The sequence below is a fragment of the Chelonia mydas genome, chromosome 8 (assembly GCF_015237465.2).
Source record: "Chelonia mydas isolate rCheMyd1 chromosome 8, rCheMyd1.pri.v2, whole genome shotgun sequence".
NCBI lineage: Eukaryota > Metazoa > Chordata > Testudines > Cheloniidae > Chelonia > Chelonia mydas.
The window spans coordinates 12040927-12059634 of NC_057854.1; the positions used below are offsets into that span (position 1 = coordinate 12040927).

At 41.1% G+C, this 18708-nt stretch overlaps 2 protein-coding genes across 9 annotated transcripts in view; both read right to left on the minus strand.

The window, feature by feature from the left end:
- The window catches only part of PCBD2 (pterin-4 alpha-carbinolamine dehydratase 2), a 36000-nt gene extending 26638 nt beyond the window's left edge, over positions 1 to 9362 (minus strand). The window contains exons 1-3 of one of the 8 annotated variants that reach the window (XM_043553151.1): positions 9207 to 9362; positions 3369 to 3500; positions 1937 to 2014 (exon numbers count right to left, since the gene is read on the minus strand). In XM_043553151.1, the coding sequence (XP_043409086.1) occupies positions 1937 to 2014 (78 nt within the window). In that variant the 5' untranslated portion in view covers positions 3369 to 3500; positions 9207 to 9362. The other 7 variants (XM_043553149.1, XM_043553150.1, XM_037906723.2 and 4 more) reach the window with 7 other exon arrangements.
- A 2492-nt stretch (positions 9363 to 11854) lies between these two features.
- On the minus strand, positions 11855 to 17535 carry TXNDC15 (thioredoxin domain containing 15). The gene is made up of 5 exons (XM_037906426.2): positions 17053 to 17535; positions 15994 to 16469; positions 14181 to 14344; positions 13404 to 13534; positions 11855 to 12382 (listed from the first exon to the last, which is right to left on the minus strand). Exons 1-5 carry the CDS (start codon positions 17129 to 17131, stop codon positions 12186 to 12188), a joined length of 1047 nt encoding a protein of 348 aa, XP_037762354.1. The 5' UTR covers positions 17132 to 17535; the 3' UTR covers positions 11855 to 12185.
- Positions 17536 to 18708: the final 1173 nt, after the last annotated feature.

Here is an 18708-nt window from a genome sequence, read left to right on the forward strand (position 1 = left end):
GAAACAATGAATACATTAATCATACTCATATCATCTGCAAAACATAAATCTGAAATACCTTTCATGTCAGCTTAACTGCTCAGGTTTTTGGGTTTGTTTTTTTTACACACCTGATTTTATGCCATCTGTAAAAGGGCAGGATGAAGATCATAGAGGAAACTGTATTTCTTGGCTGTCTGACTTTTACTAAATATTCACACTAAGTTCTGCAAACAGAAGATTTATTAAATAAAAGAAGTTACATCTAAAAGTCCATGTTTATTAATGGACAGCATATTGACTGCAAAACTCTACAAAGCAGGTAGCTAGCTAGCTCCATTTTTGGCACTTTTGTTTCTCTGATCTGTAATATGCTTTTGAAACGTACCAATAAATAAGTAAATGTTGTGTGGGGACATTATTAAATATAAGCATTGGTAGATGAATTAAACCATACCAGTTCAGTTTATCTTCAGTGCCACCTTCCCAGGAGACAAACATTTGCTCTCTAACTCCAGCTGCAAACATGCATGCATTCTCTAGCCATATTCCACCTTAAGTCATTCCCCAAGGCCTAAGAGATCACCAACTTGTTCTACAGCCTGAAATTTCAAATGGCGATGTTACATCACCACAGCTGCCCCAATTTTCTAAATGCTTAAGGCCAAAATTCTGCCCTTATATAGATGCATGTAACCCCCTTGACCGCAACGAAAGCAGTGTAGACAGTTTGGCCCCTGTTAGTTTACCCAGTGGTACACACAGCTGAAAGTGCCAGAAGTTTTGAATTCTTAAGCCAATTTCAAATCATTCATAGTAATGATAGCTCTTACGTAGCCCTTTCCATCTCACACTTTTAAGGGTCAAGCAGCAATGGGGGCACACTGAGCATCCACCAATATCTTCCACCCAACTGGAACAGACATTTCAAAAAAGTACCATTTTAAGATGATAAATTTGGTGGGGTGAGACCTAGCCAATTCTGAACCCAGAAAAAAAAAAAGACTATTAACTTTAGGCTTAGTATACCGTACAGTGTACATTTAAATATATTTTGACTTTCCACTTTAGCATCCTCTTCATGTCTCTCTCTCGGACTTGCAACTTTATGAATAGCTGACTAATTTCTACCCTGTAACATTTCAAGGATAAAGCCTTAAAAAAAAATCAACTATTTAATTCTCCTTCTGATGTCTTCACTGCTCTAAGTAGCTGGGTTTTCCAGATTTCTATTACAGGACTGTGTTTGTTCTCATCTCTTTGGTATATAGTCCATTGCCTAGAGATGATCAGCAGAAATTATTTATTTCACTTATTTGCAATATGCAAAGGCTACTTTATGCTAATTTTAAAAAAGCATTTCCAGCTATGCTGAGCCAACAAGCTCTCCAATTACACCATCGCATGGACACTTTCAAGAGTGCCACCAGCGTGAAAGCTGTAAGCTGAGCACCTAGAGTACGACTACATTTGATGCAGAGAACTAGCTATCCCTCTGTCCTTGGCTTTCCAGTTCTCCCATCCAGGTCTCATGTAAAAGGCCCCCTCATGGTTTTCCCCTCCTTCATTGCCTCATAATTTGTTTCGTTTGAAGTTGTTTGTTTTGTACTATTATTAACTCCCAGGTTTAAAGTGCAATCCAGGAAAAATGTATTCAGGGCTCCACATGTGACATTCTGTACCTGCTCCTGCTCTGTATTGTAGCAATGCTGCTCTTTTCTCCCTACCTCACACACATTTTAATCTAAGTTCTCTCTAATGGCTGCAATTTCCTCACTATGACAATTAAGTTTTTGAAATATTAAAAAGGGTGGGCATTGCAAATTGTCATTTACACATTTCACTTCACAGGGTCTCCTAAAGACCTTGGTCTGGATTATACTATGGCCATGAGAATAAACAGCACATTATGCAGCACTAACATGCTTCAGTCTACAAATCTAGATAGACATTACACTGCAAATACAGTGTGGTGTGGATGGGACGGAGGTGAAGGGGAAGGAGGAGAAGAGGTATCTTCAGAAGAATATGGCATCTTTAAAAAAAAAAAAAGTAACCTTATCCTTCACCCCTGGGAGAGCATAGCCCTTTCAAAAATAAAGTAGGAACTGGGAATTATCTTCATCTGTTCCCATTCCACACGTAGGTTATCATCTGCCTAAAACTGTAAGAATAGATGATCTTTCACAGCTAATCTTTAGTATATAACAATCTACTACATTTTGACCAGAACAGAGGATTATTAAATTGACTGTACCCGAGCAATAGAAATGAGGGGAAGAGCAGTAGGAGACCTAAACAAACACATTTAGGGGCAATTTTTCAAAAACATTGGGTGGATATCTACACACAAACATGTGCACAACTGCAGAGTCATATGCTACAAGGCGAAGCTTTAACCTTTTGATAATGTGACCCTAAATCTGCATAAGACGATCCAAGCTAGAATAAAAATAGGTCACTGATATAAAAGGTGTAACAAATATTAGTAAGGCCAGATTTTAAAAAAAGAGCAATGAGAAAATTAAATAAGACATAACTGAAACGAATATATTTTCTCCAAATAAACCCAAGTTTAAGGGCACTGAAATGAGAAGGATATCTTAGGATTAATTCTTGTCTTATTTAGCAGGGCCATAATACAGCTAATTATTGCTCTTCTAACTTGTCTTTTTTTGTATGCATCTCACTTGATTAATCAGAAATCAAATTTTCTTTCCGAAATGAGATATGGTAACAAGAATCTAGTTGACAATCTTATCTTAAGAAAATATATTAAATCATAGTTAGCCATATGGTGCCATCGATTTTCAAAGCAGATTTCATCTCTGATTTCAAATTTTAAAATTCTTAAAAATTGATGACACAGCATGGCCCAGGGTTTTGACTTAAAATTCAAGCCCAACAGGGTTTACAATCTGCTGTATCAAAGGTAGCCTTACAGAGCGTCTATTGCAATTCATTCAAGACAGCACCATAACTGTCCCTTTCTGTATAAAAGGTGAGTTTTATGACACTTCTCACATTTTTTCCCCAAGTTTGGTAAATAACTGTGCTTTCATTCTTACTCACCTTTGTAAAGTTCTTGATAGCAAATATTTTTATGATTAAGTTAGGAGTGCTAGTAATAACAAAGATATCAACAGTAAAATTCAGCTTGTCTTACCATGGAACAATGCCAATAAAGTCAATGAATTACACCTGGGTAACTGAGATTAGAATCTGGCCTGATAATTTCAGTGACACTACTGACATGAGGAAAGCAAACAGGATTTGGTCCCAAATACTCCTAGGTTTGTGGATGTGAACATCTCTTCACTAGGAACACAATACAAACTAGGATAATTACATTTCCTTTTATATTAGGAATAATATATAGCAATAGTTACCTGATTAAAAGTTTTGAAATTGAACTCCTTGTAGATGGCATCTCTTTCACCCAGCTCAGACCATCCTGAAGCTTTGAGGTCAAGTAAAACTTGGGTCCTTTCCTCTGTTGTCAACCAGTGAGACTGTGAAGACTATAAAGAAAAAAAAAAACATTCCAGAACTGGGGTTAATGTCCTCTCATTTCCTTACACAACAATAAGAAAAATATGTGCTGAAATTATGATTTATGTATTTCAAAAATATAATCCTTCAGGACAACAGAAGTGGAAAATTTACTATGCGGTTTTGTTCCACTTTATAATTTAACAGAACACCATCACTTGCCAGTTAACTGAGCCATGAAACACAACTATTTTGGTGAATTAACTTTGGTTACGTGCTTGCATACAAGAGTTTTTTACTCTTTTGCTGGGATGAAATATGGTACTTTCTTTCTTACTTTCATTTATACTAGGCCTATCTGAATTATCCATATACTGTGAAGCTTGAAATATATGATGACAATTCAATTTTGCCATTCTCCCCTCATTTAAATATTAAAGTTAAACATAATGTACAGTAATTAGTTGAAGTTAAAAGGGGCATATCACCTGAAATACTAAGCATAACCAATTTTAAATTAGAAAAGCATAGATTATACCAGAAATCACTGTGTACTATGTATAATTATTGTACACTGTATTTCCTAAGAAGAAAGTTTAAAAAACAAAAAGCAAGATTGTTACTATTTGAGTTCAGTAACTATTTATAAATGTTTCTCTATGGCATTGAAAGGAAAAACAATCTGGCACAAAGGATATGTGCTACCCCCAATTTGCACACAAGGCATTCCACAGACAGCACTGAGGAGTTCTGTATAAGGATATGAAGAATGGTCCCCTCTCATACCATTACAAATCAGAAGTAACTCAATTAAATAGAATTCCCACTAAAAGGCCCAGACTCAGCAAGGTACTTAAGCATTTGTCTAACTTTAAGCAAATGAGTACTCCTCCACACGTTTAATATTTAAGCACATGCTTAAGTACCTTGCTGAATCAGGACCTAAAACAGGTATGAGGTCAGAATGAGACCTTGAGAGTAGAATAAGATCCTAAAAGTTTACTAAATTGCTCCCTGAAAATACAGAACACACTCCCTCCCTCTGACAGAATGTATGAGATATTAAACTGATACTATACTTGATCTTAGCTAAAATCCAAGTATTTCATCCAAAGGTCGATTATCCAATTGTCTGTCCCTGGTCACAGACCCATCCCAAACTCATTCTAAGAACACAACAGGTAGACCAGGAGCCCTTGTGTCACCTTAGAGACTAACAAATGTATTTGGGCATAAGCTTTCATGGGCTAAGACCCACTTCATCAATAGGTAGAACAGAAATTCTCAGTTGCCTTTTGTCTTTGCATATATTAATAACCAACCATCCTCATTTTGTGAAAACTTACAGACAATTAGCTGAACAATTATCTACCAAAAACTGCAAAACAGAATCTAAGATGGGAGTTCCACCCAATAGATCTGCCTTTGTAAACAGTTTTTATTTTGACCGTTTTAAAGTGTGTGGTTACTTCATTCTAGAAGTGCCAGACCATGTATAGTCCACAGGCTATGTTCTCAAACTTAATTATACACTCATTTGGCAATGTTGATGTGAACTTTTTTTGAAAATATAGTCTGCTGTGTATGTGTATACAAGTACTGTATCTTTGTACACATCTTTAATATAAAAAGTTACCACTTCACCACTAGATGGTGCTGCATGTCAAATCAGAAGTTAATTCAATTACTTGTAATTAAGCAGCAGAAAGGTTTTAAGATTGTTCCTTATTACTGAATGATATTGGCACAGAAAGTAATGATAAATACACATGCATCATTTAAAGATTAAATATACATATTACTATAACCTAGTAATTAACTCCACGAAGCAAAATAACACATTCACTAACCAGGAGGATAAAAGAGCACTCTGTACAAATGCAGTTAATGCAACTGATTAAACGATTGTTTTCAACTGGATTCACCCATTCTAACAAACAAGTTTCAAATATCCAAAAACTAACATTTCAATTTAGTCTGTCTACCCTTCCGTATAAAATATTTGCCTTGCTTTAATATAAAATTAATGTTTCACCAACATATATATAAGTGTTGCTACAGGAACATTTATTGATTAGAATTTCCCTTTAAGCCTGTTTTAAAGCATGTACAAATAGTCTCTGGGCTGAAATTTGTCATGTTTATAGTCAGCCAGGAGGTAAAATTGTTTTGTTTCGTTGGAGATTTTTCTGTTCTTACTTTTTAAAACCAGTTAAGACATTTCAGTTGTTTCTTGAGGCTTTATCCAAACCCCACTGGAGTAACGGAGAATCCATCCATTTCAGATTTGAACATCAGATTTTAATAAATAGATTTATTTTGGTTTGCCACAGGCCTGGTCCTCAGTGCACACCAGCTCTTTTGACACTGTAGAAATTTTGCTTAGAAATAATGGTCGTAAAAGTAAAGTTCTGCATTCTGGCTGCATATAAACATGTGCACCTGCCACTGACTTTAAAAGTTTAGTAAAAAGCAGTATATGGAGCACATGCTGATTTATTTTAAGACAACGTTAAGGAGGTGCAAGGCTCCAGAAACATGCTCACATGTGTGTATCTGTGGTAACACACAATGAAGCACAGTGTAAACCCACTGAAGAGGTGGAAAGATACAACAAAAACAAACAGAATATGGACACTGAAAAGTAAACATAAGACTTAGCATACAAAACCAACCCATTATTTACTGATTATATCTTGTCATATGATGGGCCCTAAGCTAGTTAAAAAATAACAGCTTTATTTGAAGGCAGTCCATGAAAGAAAGAGAGGAGTCTGATGCTGAAGCATCCATTATCCTGTATCAAAGATTTGCGTAATAAAATATGTTCTGGGGGAAATGGGGGAGCTATTACCTAATTTTGCATATATGCTTATCTATTACTTGATGTCAAAGTCAAACTGCCTATGCTCTATTCAGACTGAAAGGCAGGGGATGCAAATAATCATATCTTCTGAGAGAAGAGGGGGTAGATCCAAGACTGAAACAGATTTAAATTTTTTTTATTAAAGCTAATGTTAAAATTATAATATATAGGTTAAGAAAAGAGTGTCTGTACATCTGGGTATAGTGCTTAAATTATGTGAAAGTACAAAGGCTGGTTTAAAAGTCAAACAGTACATATAGTACATAATCAGCAATAACCTACATTTAGATGAACATTTAAAGCAGGAGTCAGCAACCTTTCAGAAGAGGTGTGCCGAGTCTTCATTTATTCACTCTAATTTAAGGTTTTACGTGCCAGTAATACATTTTAACGTTTTTAGAAAGTCCCTTTCTATAAGTCTGTAATATATAACTAAACTATGGTTGTATGTAAAGTAAATAAGATTTTTTAAATGTTTAAGAAGCTTCATTTAAAATTAAATTAAAATGCAGAGCCCCCTGGGCCGGTGGCCAGGACCCAGGCAGTGTGAGTGCCGCTGAAAATCAGCTCACCTGCTGCCTTTGGCACGCGTGCCATAGGTTCCCTAGCCCTGATTTAAAGATACAGTTTAGTTATTAGCAATACTAGATAAAGAACGAATTCAACTATCCCAAGGATAATTCCCAAAGAATTACCATACTCCTGGTCAGGATCCTGGCTCCCAGGCCCATGCAGCATCCCAACTTTGGTACTCCTTTGGCTCAGCAGATTTACTACTCTGCCTAATGCATACTTGATACATTTTTTTCATGCAGTGGCTTTTAAAGGACACTGTGTTCAGAGGAATTAGGAGATGAGATGGCGGGGCTGGGTGTGAAGAGCATCTGGGGCAATCAAGGATGGATGAACTGGGCACAGCCTGAAAGCTCCATCAACTGGTTTGCCCAGGAAAATCACATTCAGACAACCTGCACAAGATAATTGTCACTTCTTTAGAGCCTTTCAGTGCAGTGCTGCAAATATGAGTGAATTACACTTCTGTAAAAAGAAAAGGAGTACTTGTGGCACCTTAGAGACTAACCAATTTATTTGAGCATGAGCTTTCGTGAGCTACAGCTCACTTCATCGAATGCATCACTTCTGTGCAACCCTAGGAGTTAGGTATTATTACTCCCACTTTAAAGATGGGTAACCTGAAGTTCAGACAAGCCAAGTGACTTGCTCAAGGTCAAATTGTGAATTTGTGTCAGAGCTAGAAATAAAACCCAAGTCTCCTGATTATAAATCCTGTGCTTCCCAGTATCATATCCACATAACCCACCCGTTCACAAGTTCACAGATATGAAGAACCAAAGCTGCTTCTCACATTGACAAATCATGAGCTTTCAGCTGGTAAATGGAACATCCAGGTCAGTCCAGCAGGAAAAGTTTTTTGATGGGTAATCAAGCACGTAAGGATTAGAATAATAATTTCTTAGTGTCCCTAGTTTGGGGGGGGGGGGATTTTAAAAGTGCATTTGAGTCCCTCACCTCCCACCACTTTCCCCTGAATATTTAGTTAAACTAAGCGCCAAGAGTTGGGAGAACTTTTTAAACCAATTGTTATTTGTTTCAGTGTGAATCGCACCTGGCACATTATTGGTGATAGACAAACAGTAAATATTAGAACTGCTCAAAACAGATTACGCAACATTTTGCAAGGCTGTTGTTCACCCGTCACCCCCTTTCTCTGGGGAAGTCATTCTTGCCTGCCTTCAGGGGCTCATACCCATCTGATCCCCAGAAAGTCTCCTCCTTACCCACCTAACCTGGCCCCTTATCAGGAAACAAATCGAGCCAATTTGCAATGCTGTGACTGGAAAGTATTTTTTCATGATAGCTGCATTTTGTGTTCCACAATTAAAATCTTCATTTAAAAAACACAAAAACAAATTAAGCATCAAATCCTTATCACAGCAAAGGAAATCACAAACGTAGAGGTATGCACCCAACTCTGCAGACAGCATGAAACAAAAGCTCAGGCAGATGTGAAGTGCCATCTTTACCTCAGCAGGCAGTTGGCTCTGAACCCTAATGATGGTGATGTAAGAGTCCAGGCAGTTAGCTCTTTCACAGCGCAGAGGGAAAATGAGGGATCATCCTATTATGACGCATCCAGCACAAGTAACATCTGGAATGAGGTCCCCAGAGTGCGGAACTTGGCTTAGAGCTGAGCTGGGGAGAGAAGACTGGGACTCCCGCTCCCAGGGGGCTTTCCTCTGTCCTCAGCCCCTGCCACCCGGGGGACTCCCGCCTGCCCAGCCCTGGAGAGCTCCCTCTGCCCATGCCGCCTGCCCAGCGTCTGGATGGCTGCTCGCTTGCCCCAGGATCTCTGGGGAGCTCCCCAGGTCCGCTGCCCTCCCGCGCCCCCAGGGCGGGCCCTGCCTGGCCTCTCACCATGGCGGAGAGGCTCCTGCTGCCGGGTCCCGAGCCGCCCTGCCTCGCGCCCGCCGTCGCTGCCAGGCGCGCTCCGACCAGCGCCAGCCGCAGCCCGACCCCGCCGCCTCCCATCGCCTCAGCGCGGCCGCGGCCCCGCCCCCTCACGGCGCGAAGGGCCCAGAGCAGGGACCTACGCAAGTGCCTGCGACCGTCCCAGCGCGGCCCCTCCCTTCACGCAGCCCAGGGAGGGACACGGGCTCGTCTGCGCCCGGCGCCCCCGCAGGAAACCCGTCAGGGTGTTCCCCCAAACCCCGACAAGAATGGTACTTACCCCCTCATCTGCACGGAGCTCCCCTGCGCTGGGCGAATGGTACTTACCTCCCCCCCCCCAGCTGTGGTCCATGCACCTCTGCTGCAAAACCCCAGCCCCCCCGGGACCCCGACCCTTCACCTTTGTCAATTGCAGGGCAGCTGCACTAGAAGGAGCAGGGACCACCCGCTGCAGCGTGGGGCTGCAGGCAGAACTCCTCTCCGGCTGCTAGTGGCTTCGATCATCAAAACAAGGGAGTGCCAGGAGTTTATTCTTCAGCCTTCACGCGGGTTGTTTCTATTTCCATTCAGTTCGGTTTGGCCAGTGAAGTTGGTTTCAGGTTCAGGTCCTTAGAGCTGCAAAGGCAGCCTTTCCAACTGAGCAAGGGATGGTTAAAAAAAAAAAAAGAAGAAGAAGGACTTTACAATTCTTTATGGGGCTTATGTTCTGTAAAGGATTGATTATAAAAGTTTTAATTTTGGTATAAATTGGGGCCTTGGAAAATATGGTTCTATTCTAAAACAATGACAATGCAAAAAAAATTTGATTGCCTTTGCTATGGAATGATTGAAACAAAATATGGACCTGTCTTTTTTACAAATCACTTTTCTGGGTGGAAACGTTGCTTAGGGAAAAGGGAAGGGTAGCTACAATGTCAAGTCCACATTCTGAACTTTTATATTTTTCAGCTAAGTGCATATTCGTAGACAAAACTTCATAGGCTGTTTTAAATACACAGCCATGTGCCAACATCCAGGAGGGTAAATACAGCCCATGTAGTATAAAATTGTGTAGGTTCTTAAGGAAAATCTATCTTTAGTCTTTTGCAGAAATGGAACAATTTCAAGAGTATTCTACAGATCTCTATTAACCATGCAAGGAATAATGCAAGCCAAAAGGGAAATGAAAAGTGAGCCAGATCCTCAGCTGATGTAAATCAGCATTGCTCCATTGAAGCCAATGGAGGTACACACGTTTACACCAGCTGAGAATCTGGCCCTGTATGTCTAAAGCTAAACTGTATCTTATTCTAGAGCCTCAACATTAATAAAATCAGATTATTAGTACTAAAAGTCATAATTAGAGTAAGCTTATCAACTATTTACACACTCAGCAGCTGAGGCTTTCAAACTAACAATTAACAAAGATTTATGTAAATACAAACAAGCCTCATGAGTTGACTGGTCCTGCTTATTTAGATGGGAGATCAGTACTTGAAGTTGCATGGAATTCTGAATGGCTATTTTTAGTCCTGCGAGAAATCAGTATCTAGAGGAAAGGAAGTCAGTTCTTACCTCAAAACTTACTACTTGTTTTTCTACAGCAGGATTTTAATGTAAGTGAAGTTTAACTGTATAGGGCAGCAAGGAAGAATTAATACACAATAAAATGCGTTTTCTACATAATCCTTAGAAAGGAAAGGCAGCTCCCTCACAGCGCACGGTAAACCAAGGATATCAAACACCATCTAGCCTCAGGTCCAAATGTAATACATGGTCACCACTGTTCCCTCTAAGCTGTGCGCGTGTGCACGCACACACAGATCCTAAACCCCGCGCACATGGTGAAACACCATGCGCACAACAATTCGTACAGCAGAAATTTTTTGTGCATACGGCCTGTCAGAAATTAGAGGGAACATTGATTGTCACCCTCTCTAGAGCTGCAAAACAAGATTTTTATTGTTGATAAACTTAACCAGCAAGTGCAAAACACACTTCTCTCAAACCCCAAACATCAGTACTAAACTCCTTTGGAAGTGGTCTTTCCTCTAGTAGGAACCATTAAAATATCAGATGGGAGAAATAACTACTCTTAATATATTAGTGAAATATATTACTAAACAATTTAAAAACCCTATTAAAAATACAGCAGAACCTCAGAGTTATAAACACCTCAGGAAAGGAATCAGAGTAACAGCCGTGTTAGTCTGTATTCGCAAAAAGAAAAGGAGTACTTGTGGCACCTTAGAGACTATTCATAACTCTGAACAAAACATTATGGTTGTTCTTTCAAAATTTTACAAATGAACGTTGACATAATACAGCTTTGAAACTTTACAGAAGAAAAATGCTGCTTTTAACTATTTTAATTTAAATGAAAAGCACAGAAACAGTTTCCTTACCTTGTCTAATTTTTTTTTTAGTCGTTTACATTGAACACAGGACTGTTCATTATTTGCCTTTTTATTTTGCCTTTTTTTTTTTTTTTTTTGGTCTGGGCTGCCTGATTGCGTACTTCTGGTTCCAACTGAAGCGTGTGGTTGACTGGTCAGTTCGTAACTCTGGTGTTCGTAACGCTGAGGCTCTACTGTAATCTTTTCCCTTTGTGTTACTGTGTCTTGTCTTAGTGAAAAATCCAACTTGAATTGGTTTAGTGACCTTTGTTTAAAATGCTGAATGCCTTTACTTAAGGACATATATCCTTTAACCTTATTATTTATTACTGCAGGAAGGGAGAAGCCAAAACATGGACATCTTCCATGTAGGTCTACACCTATTACTAGTAATTTCTGTAGTCTTCTACAATACACAGCATCTATCCATGTATGTGTAGTTTTAATTTGCACAGCCATAAGTCTTGAAAAGGAAAAACACATTAAAAGGGCTGAGATCTCTCAATTCCAAAATAATGAAAGTGGTTGTATATTACTGCTGCCAAAGCAGTACTGCTGGCTGTAGAACTCTTACTTTCCCTCTAAAGATCATCTGCAATATTTCAGGGTCCCACTGTATGATTCTACTGATTACTACAAGTTCCGAGTAAAATTTTGCAACAAATTAACATTATTCCTAAAAAAGTGATTCACACAAGTTTATTAAAAAACAATCTTCATAATAATTACTGTTTTCTGATATTTACATAGCAAGGATTTGTAAACCTGTTACTACTTCCTAAATAAATAAAAACTCTTCTGCTGAACCTTTCTGTATTGGTTTACTTAATTACCAGCAGTTTGACTTTACACATACAGTAGTTAATGAACAAAACAGATTTTTAACTAATAAGATTATAAATTACAGCCATCTAATTCACTGTACAAGTTTATGCAATTTCAGTTCATATAAATTCCTGCTTTATCTGTAGGTATGAAGTATGTTCTCATGTCATTATCTCGACTTATTCCTGATGCTCCTGCTCTTGTCCCGGTATTAGCCAGCGAATGCTCTCAGTCCGAATGGTAGCATACATAATAAAACTAACCAGAAACAATAAAGAGAATAAAAGTAACCAATCTATTCCTTTTGTCAGGACACTAGGTAGAGGGCCTGCTCGGTCTTCCTCAGTCACCACCACATCATTCTTAGCTTCTATTCCTGAAAGAAGAAACCAGTGATAAAAGCTGCTAGCAATAGCCATTTTTTAAATCTATGGTGATTAGTTCATTGTAGGAACTGTATTCTCATCTCCAAATTAAGCAGCTTGTGCTACAGGACTTAATATAACTCTGGTTCATATAGTCCCGTGGATTTTACTATATATTTCGGGTCATCTGCTCATGAGTTTTAGACATTAGAGAAGCACAGATCTGTTTTCAGTGACCTATGCTAAAAGTCAGTTTTCCATTTTCAAACCGTCGAAGTATCCTAATACATATTTCCTTAGTACTGTGTCATTAGGAGAGTTTTATTCTCCCCATTCCCAATGTAATCTTTGGTAAAAGTACCAGTCAGGGAATCTACAACAACAGTAAAGATAATCCTGCGTTAATAATGATTTAGCAGTCCCTTTCATTAATCTGTCACAATACTAGCGCATGTTCTTTCTTCTACTCTCAAAAGGCTAATTATACTGTGGGACGAGAGAAGGGAGCTGGGTAAACTCAGCCCATGGAGTTCAGAGCCTGGACAGCTGATTCCCAGCAACAGGAAAACTATTCAGGGCTCTCTGTGCTCCTATCTCCCCACCAACATAAGAGCTGAGGCTGCCATGTCCCCTACCCGTTGCCTGCCCTACAGCAATGGGACATAGGAGTCTGATCCCTTCCCATCCTGGAATGTGGGGATAAGGGTAGTGCTAATAACTGTCCAGCACTATTCCAAATTAATCCAGGACTTCAGGAGTGGGGAAGTGCTGGATCTCCCTACTTACACTCTCTGCCTGACCTCCAAGTCTCCCCCCACCAAACCAGCTCTAGATAGCTGGGCTGTTTGCTTCTACCTTGTGTTGAAATTCCACTCAGTGCAATGGTGACTGAATAGTAACTTCCTAAGGCTCTGTTCCTGGCAGCAGGAAGGCTCTAGGGGGCCCTAATATAGCCTCTTAAAAAAAAGGGGAGAAGTCAATTTGAGGCTATACCTGACCTTCATAGCTCTGCATCAAGTTTAGCCTACATACCTGTCTGATTAAAAATGAATGCTTTCAGCATTTCCAGGGTTCGGTCTGTATGGTTAAATCTGGCCATGGGTTTGGCTCCTTGGAAAAGAAGGATATTAGGAACAGCCACAGTTCCAAATCTGGTTGATAAACTGAAGGAAATAAGTAGGTAAGAAGGAAAAGTCTGCTTTACTAAGTTAACATTTAATTTAACTCAATAACAAGAACAAGGGCACAACTATTTTCTTATGGCATTAGGGAGTGTTTCACTAGTGAATTTAGGCAATACAAAATTCTGCAGCAGGTTAGTGCATTAACTTTCATTCTGGAGGCCCATGTTTCAATCCTGTTTTAGGGCACAAGGGTCTTATTCTTGTCCTTTGAGGATGCACTGTGAGGTGGTCAGAGAAAAGGATGTAGCATATTTTACAGTCTCTGCTCAAAAGAAACCCAGAAGTGAAATTGCATGTCAAAATGTAGGTGAATTAGCAGAGCCCGGCATCAATCTACACTAGGTCAAATTTTAGCCAGTGCTATTAATCCCTCATCTTGAAGAGAAAGATGTACATTTGAACATTTAAGAAAATATTAACTTCATTGTTAAAAGATGAGTGAGGGAGAAAATTGACTGAAGAAAAGCTAAAGGAAGTAAAGGCAGAGAACTCTAATTTACTCAGGGAGTACCTATTACTTCATCAATACATTTTAAAAGCATAAGGTTTGTCAGAATCAAAACCAAAGTGCTAACACTGTAGCATGTGAAGCTTTATAAGGTGAAGTGTATTTATTGCCAGTTACCTGCTATGCTGAGATGCATCCAATGCCAGGAAGTTTAGAGTTGGAAATGCTCGGGGCAAAGAATTAAAATGAGGGGCCAGATTGGCAGAGAAGCGACACCAAGGTGTATAAAACAAGACTAATGTACAATCACTGCTGTTTGGGTTTAAAAACTCCATCAGGTCCTGTGAAAGAAAACATGCTGATTTAAAAAGGAGAAGCCAATTAAATATTTTAAAGGGTTCTATTACATATCATTGCATAATACTCTGGTAACAGATTAATTTCAGGAGAACACTGTAGTACCCATCATAAGCAAATCTGAGTTGGCATTTCAGCCAGAAGTCTGTTTTTAGCAGTATTTCAACAGTACATGAACATTCAACGAACAAAATGTAGTCAGACTGATTTTAATCCTAACTACATTTTTCAAATGTAAAAATCTCCTTGGTAGACAAATAATACTTTGGTAGTATAGTACATAATTACTCTGAAAAAATGTCCTTTTTACTTTCTTTCCTCTCTTACCTAAGAGGCCCTACTCCCTGGCTGCAGATGTGTGATGTACGAGCTGAATCCTGTTTGTCAGGAAGTGGGACTGACAGCTCTGAGGGGAAAGTTAGGAGATCCACCACTTCATTTCTTCTCTAATAGGGGAATTCCAAGCCTTAACAAGGCCAAGAAGCTAATTTGTGGGATAAAAAGGTAGTGGAGCTGTTCCTGAAACAAGACAAGTGAAGGGCCAGAAGAGAAAGTGGGAGATGAACAAGGGTATGAAAGGAAGTTATTTGATCACAGAACAGAGAGCTGATCAGGCTGGGGAATCACAGGCAAGGATGGCTTGTGGAAGGGTAGGAAGGAAACAAGCAAGGACCTGGTAAACTAAACTTATTCAAATAAACTGTGCCCAGGCCCATTCTCCCTTCTGATTCCCTTTGTCTCCCCAGCATTTGGGGGAACAGAGAGAAACTTCTGTTGTATGAACCAGACTCAAACTGGTTCTGCTACCCTACAGTTTGGTCTGGAGTGATGTAATATCTCAAATTCTTAAACCAGTCTTTAAGACAAAGCTGGGAGCTAACAAAGGGGAAAGAGACTTGCTGTAACCTCCTGGGAACAAGAATGCCTTGATGAGATTCTAACAAGACAAGTTGCTTTTTACACTATGGGTCAGTTGAAGGACTTTTAAAGGTGTCTCCGTTATTTTCCATACTTAGTAGAGCTGGTCAGAAATGTCAAAAATGAAATTTCAACCAAAATTTGTGAAAAGTTTCCATTTTCCTACCAGCTGTAATTCATAGTAGTATTTATCTGAAATCTGTTTTTGTTTTAATTTTCTAACCTTTCTTTAAGAAACCTATTTTTAAGTAAAGCCGCCTAAATTAGAATTTAGTGGAAACAAGTGCTACAAAGCATTCCTAAGGGAAGGAAATTGGTCTAAAGAAAAAAGTGCTGCAGGGAAGCTGGCACAAGTCCCGATGGGTACAGGTAGCCCTTTAGACTGGGGAACATAGGCATGGTACATAGTGGAATTGAATATCCTGCTATTTCTGTATTTCAAAACAATATGGAAAGTGCACTGCCCTATATGCTAGCTCCCCCGACCAGCACACTAAACAGTGGTTTGAGCACTGGCCTGTTAAACCCAGGGTTGTGAGTTCAATCCTTGAGAGGACCATTTGTTTTAAGTTATCCTTTTTGTGCCACAAAACTCACAAGGGCAAGTACAGGAAGGATTATATATGTAGCATTTGGGTAAAAACTATTTGTGTAACACCTACCCAGCTATCAAGATAAACACAGAACGTAGCAAACAGAATGATTTCCTACTTACTTGCGAAACATTCAGGATTTGTAGCGTGAAGTTTCTGATCCCAGTAATATTTCTTTCCTCACAGTTCACTTTGGGAGTTTTTACGTTGTCCGTGCTATTAGATTCCTCAGCTGGTGAAGTAGGCACAGCCTCTAGCACTACATTAGAGTCCCCTGTTTGTTCTTGAACATGTGAACCAGGCTGCGATAAGTGAGAAGCAAGGCTAGTCCCCACACTACATTCAGCATCTTCTACCCCTGCATCGCAGGTGCCAATACCAAACTCAGACATGCGTCTGTCCTTTGCTTTTCCTGGAATAACTGACAGCACCACAGACCGATCAGCAGGAATCCCACTACCCAGCATGGCATCAGCAATTTCTGCCGTCTTGTACTGCACTGGCTCCTGGGGCTCTCCAGTAATGGCAGAACCACCTTCCGTGCTAACAGGTAGGGCAGTTTCAGACAGTGGGTCAGCATTTTCCTCTGCTACTGCTCCTATAAAAGTAACAATATTTAGCACTTGCGTTCAGCTGTAGCTTTGGTTTCTTTCAGGCTATGTTTTTGTTTTGTTTTTTTTTAGAAGGGATTAGCAGTTTTCATGGAAGTGAGGGTCAGGGGGAGGAGAACAGAGCGATAACCAACACGGCCAATATGTCCTGCTCTTAGAGGCCTATCGCTTTTGACACTTAGGGAGCCCTGCCTGACATCAGGGAAGAGCCCCACACAGACGAGCTCCTACATCCAAGCAGAGGGCAACTGGAAGACGAACGTGTCCCGTCCCCTCCTCCTGCCCCTTTACCCCAGGGGGCCACGGTGCAGCGTACAGGAGCAGGCAAGAAGGGAGCCAGCCTGGGGCCGGCAGAAGCGCTGTGCGACCCTCCTCCCCGGCACAGAGCGGCGGGAGAGAGCTGGTACCAGCACCGTGGCCCGAAAACCTGGATCAGCCCCAGGAATGGTGGACACGGACACGCACCCCGGGCGGTGGCGAAGGGGAGCAAGAGCGAGCCGGGCTGGGCTGGCGGATCACCCTGGTTACCTCAGGCCGGCCCGCTAGGTGGCCTCTCCCCGGTGCCCTCACCTGCCAGGAGGCTCCCGCTCAGCCAGGTCACCCAGAGCAGCTGCCGGAGTCTCCACCCGGGAGAGGGGAGAGCCCGCATCCTCAGGCGGGAGAAAGAACGAGCCCTGCCGGCCTGCGTCTCCACTGACAACCGCCGCTTCCGCTGGGCTCCTCAATTGCTTCCGCTACCAGGGTAAAAGCTGGTAGACCCGGATCTGAAATCGCCATCTTGGGCCTGGGCGGCGTGGCCTCGGCCGCCATCTTGGGTTCGGGCAAAGGATCCGAAGCAGTCAGGCCCCATCAGCGGCTGCTGTGCGTGCGCTCCCCGGGCCCTGCCGCATCCCTCCCTAGCGCGCCCGAGGTACTCTGGCCCCAGCGTCTCCCACCGCACAGGCCCCCCAGCGCCTCTGACCTCAGCAGGATCCCCGCCAGCAGGGGGCAGACTGTCCCCGCCATTGCCAGCCACTCGCGGCCCGATCGCTCCAGCGGAGGCCGGGGGGGCGTGGTCTGGCGCTAGGCTGGGCTGTAGTGGTTGCGTTGACCGTTCAGCTTTTCATCACCCCCACTTTGCAAACGTGGCTTGACTCATCCTCACGGCCAGACCAGTAAAGCGGGCGGGTTACTCCGGTATTGCAGCCGGAGAAAGGGAGGCAGAACGGCTGGATCAGTGGTTCTCAACCAGGGGGACGTGGAGCGGTCTTCTAGGCTAGGGGATACATCAACTCACCGCGCCCTTGGCCTCGTTTTACAACCGGCTACATAAAAAGCACCAGCAAAGTCAGTGCAAACTAAAATTTCATACAATGGCTCGTTTATAGGGCTCTATAGCCTATACACTGAAATGAATGTACAATATTTATATTCCAATTTATTTTATAATTATAGGGTAAAAATGAGAATAATAATTTTTCTGTAACAGTGAGCGCTGCGTGTGTAGTTTTTGTAAGCAAGTAATTTTGAAGTGAGGTAAAACTTGGGGGTACACAAGACAGATCAGACTCCTGAAAAGGGTACAGTAGTCTGGAAAGGTTGAGAGCTACTGGGTTAGATGATTTGCTCAAACCCAGAGCAAGGGGCATTGTCAGGGTACAGCACTCAGGAAGTCTGCTACTTAGGTCCATTAATTTTGCATTAGTTTAAGCATCCTTCTCTTATTTTATGAGCCAGATTAGGTGACCAGTTAGTTTAAAAAACAAAAGTTAGTGTTTAGTATGAACTTTTTTCACCCAACCTAGGTTTGCAGGGGTGGGGGGGGGGAGTGACAAAATCCCTCTCAGGGATGGTTTAGTCTATTTCATAACTTCAGTAAATAATTCAGTGTTGGCTTTTTGGTAATTGTTGTCTAAAGAGGGGCTAATTCCTTTTATTTGCATATAAGCACAGCTATCTGCATTTTTAAAAAGACATTGACTACACATGCATACTTTTTGTAAAATGCATTTCCATTGCAAGAGGCTGGTAATATAAATACAGGACTGTGACTTCACAGCAGAAGCAAAAGGAGGCAGTACTGTCTTACAGATGAGACAACCTGATTAACACAAGAGTTATGACAACGAGGAGTACTTGTGCCACCTTAGAGACTAACATATTTATTTGGGCATAAGCTTTCGTGGGCTAAAACCTACTTCATCAGATGCATGGAGTGGAAAATACAGTAGGCAGCTATATATACAC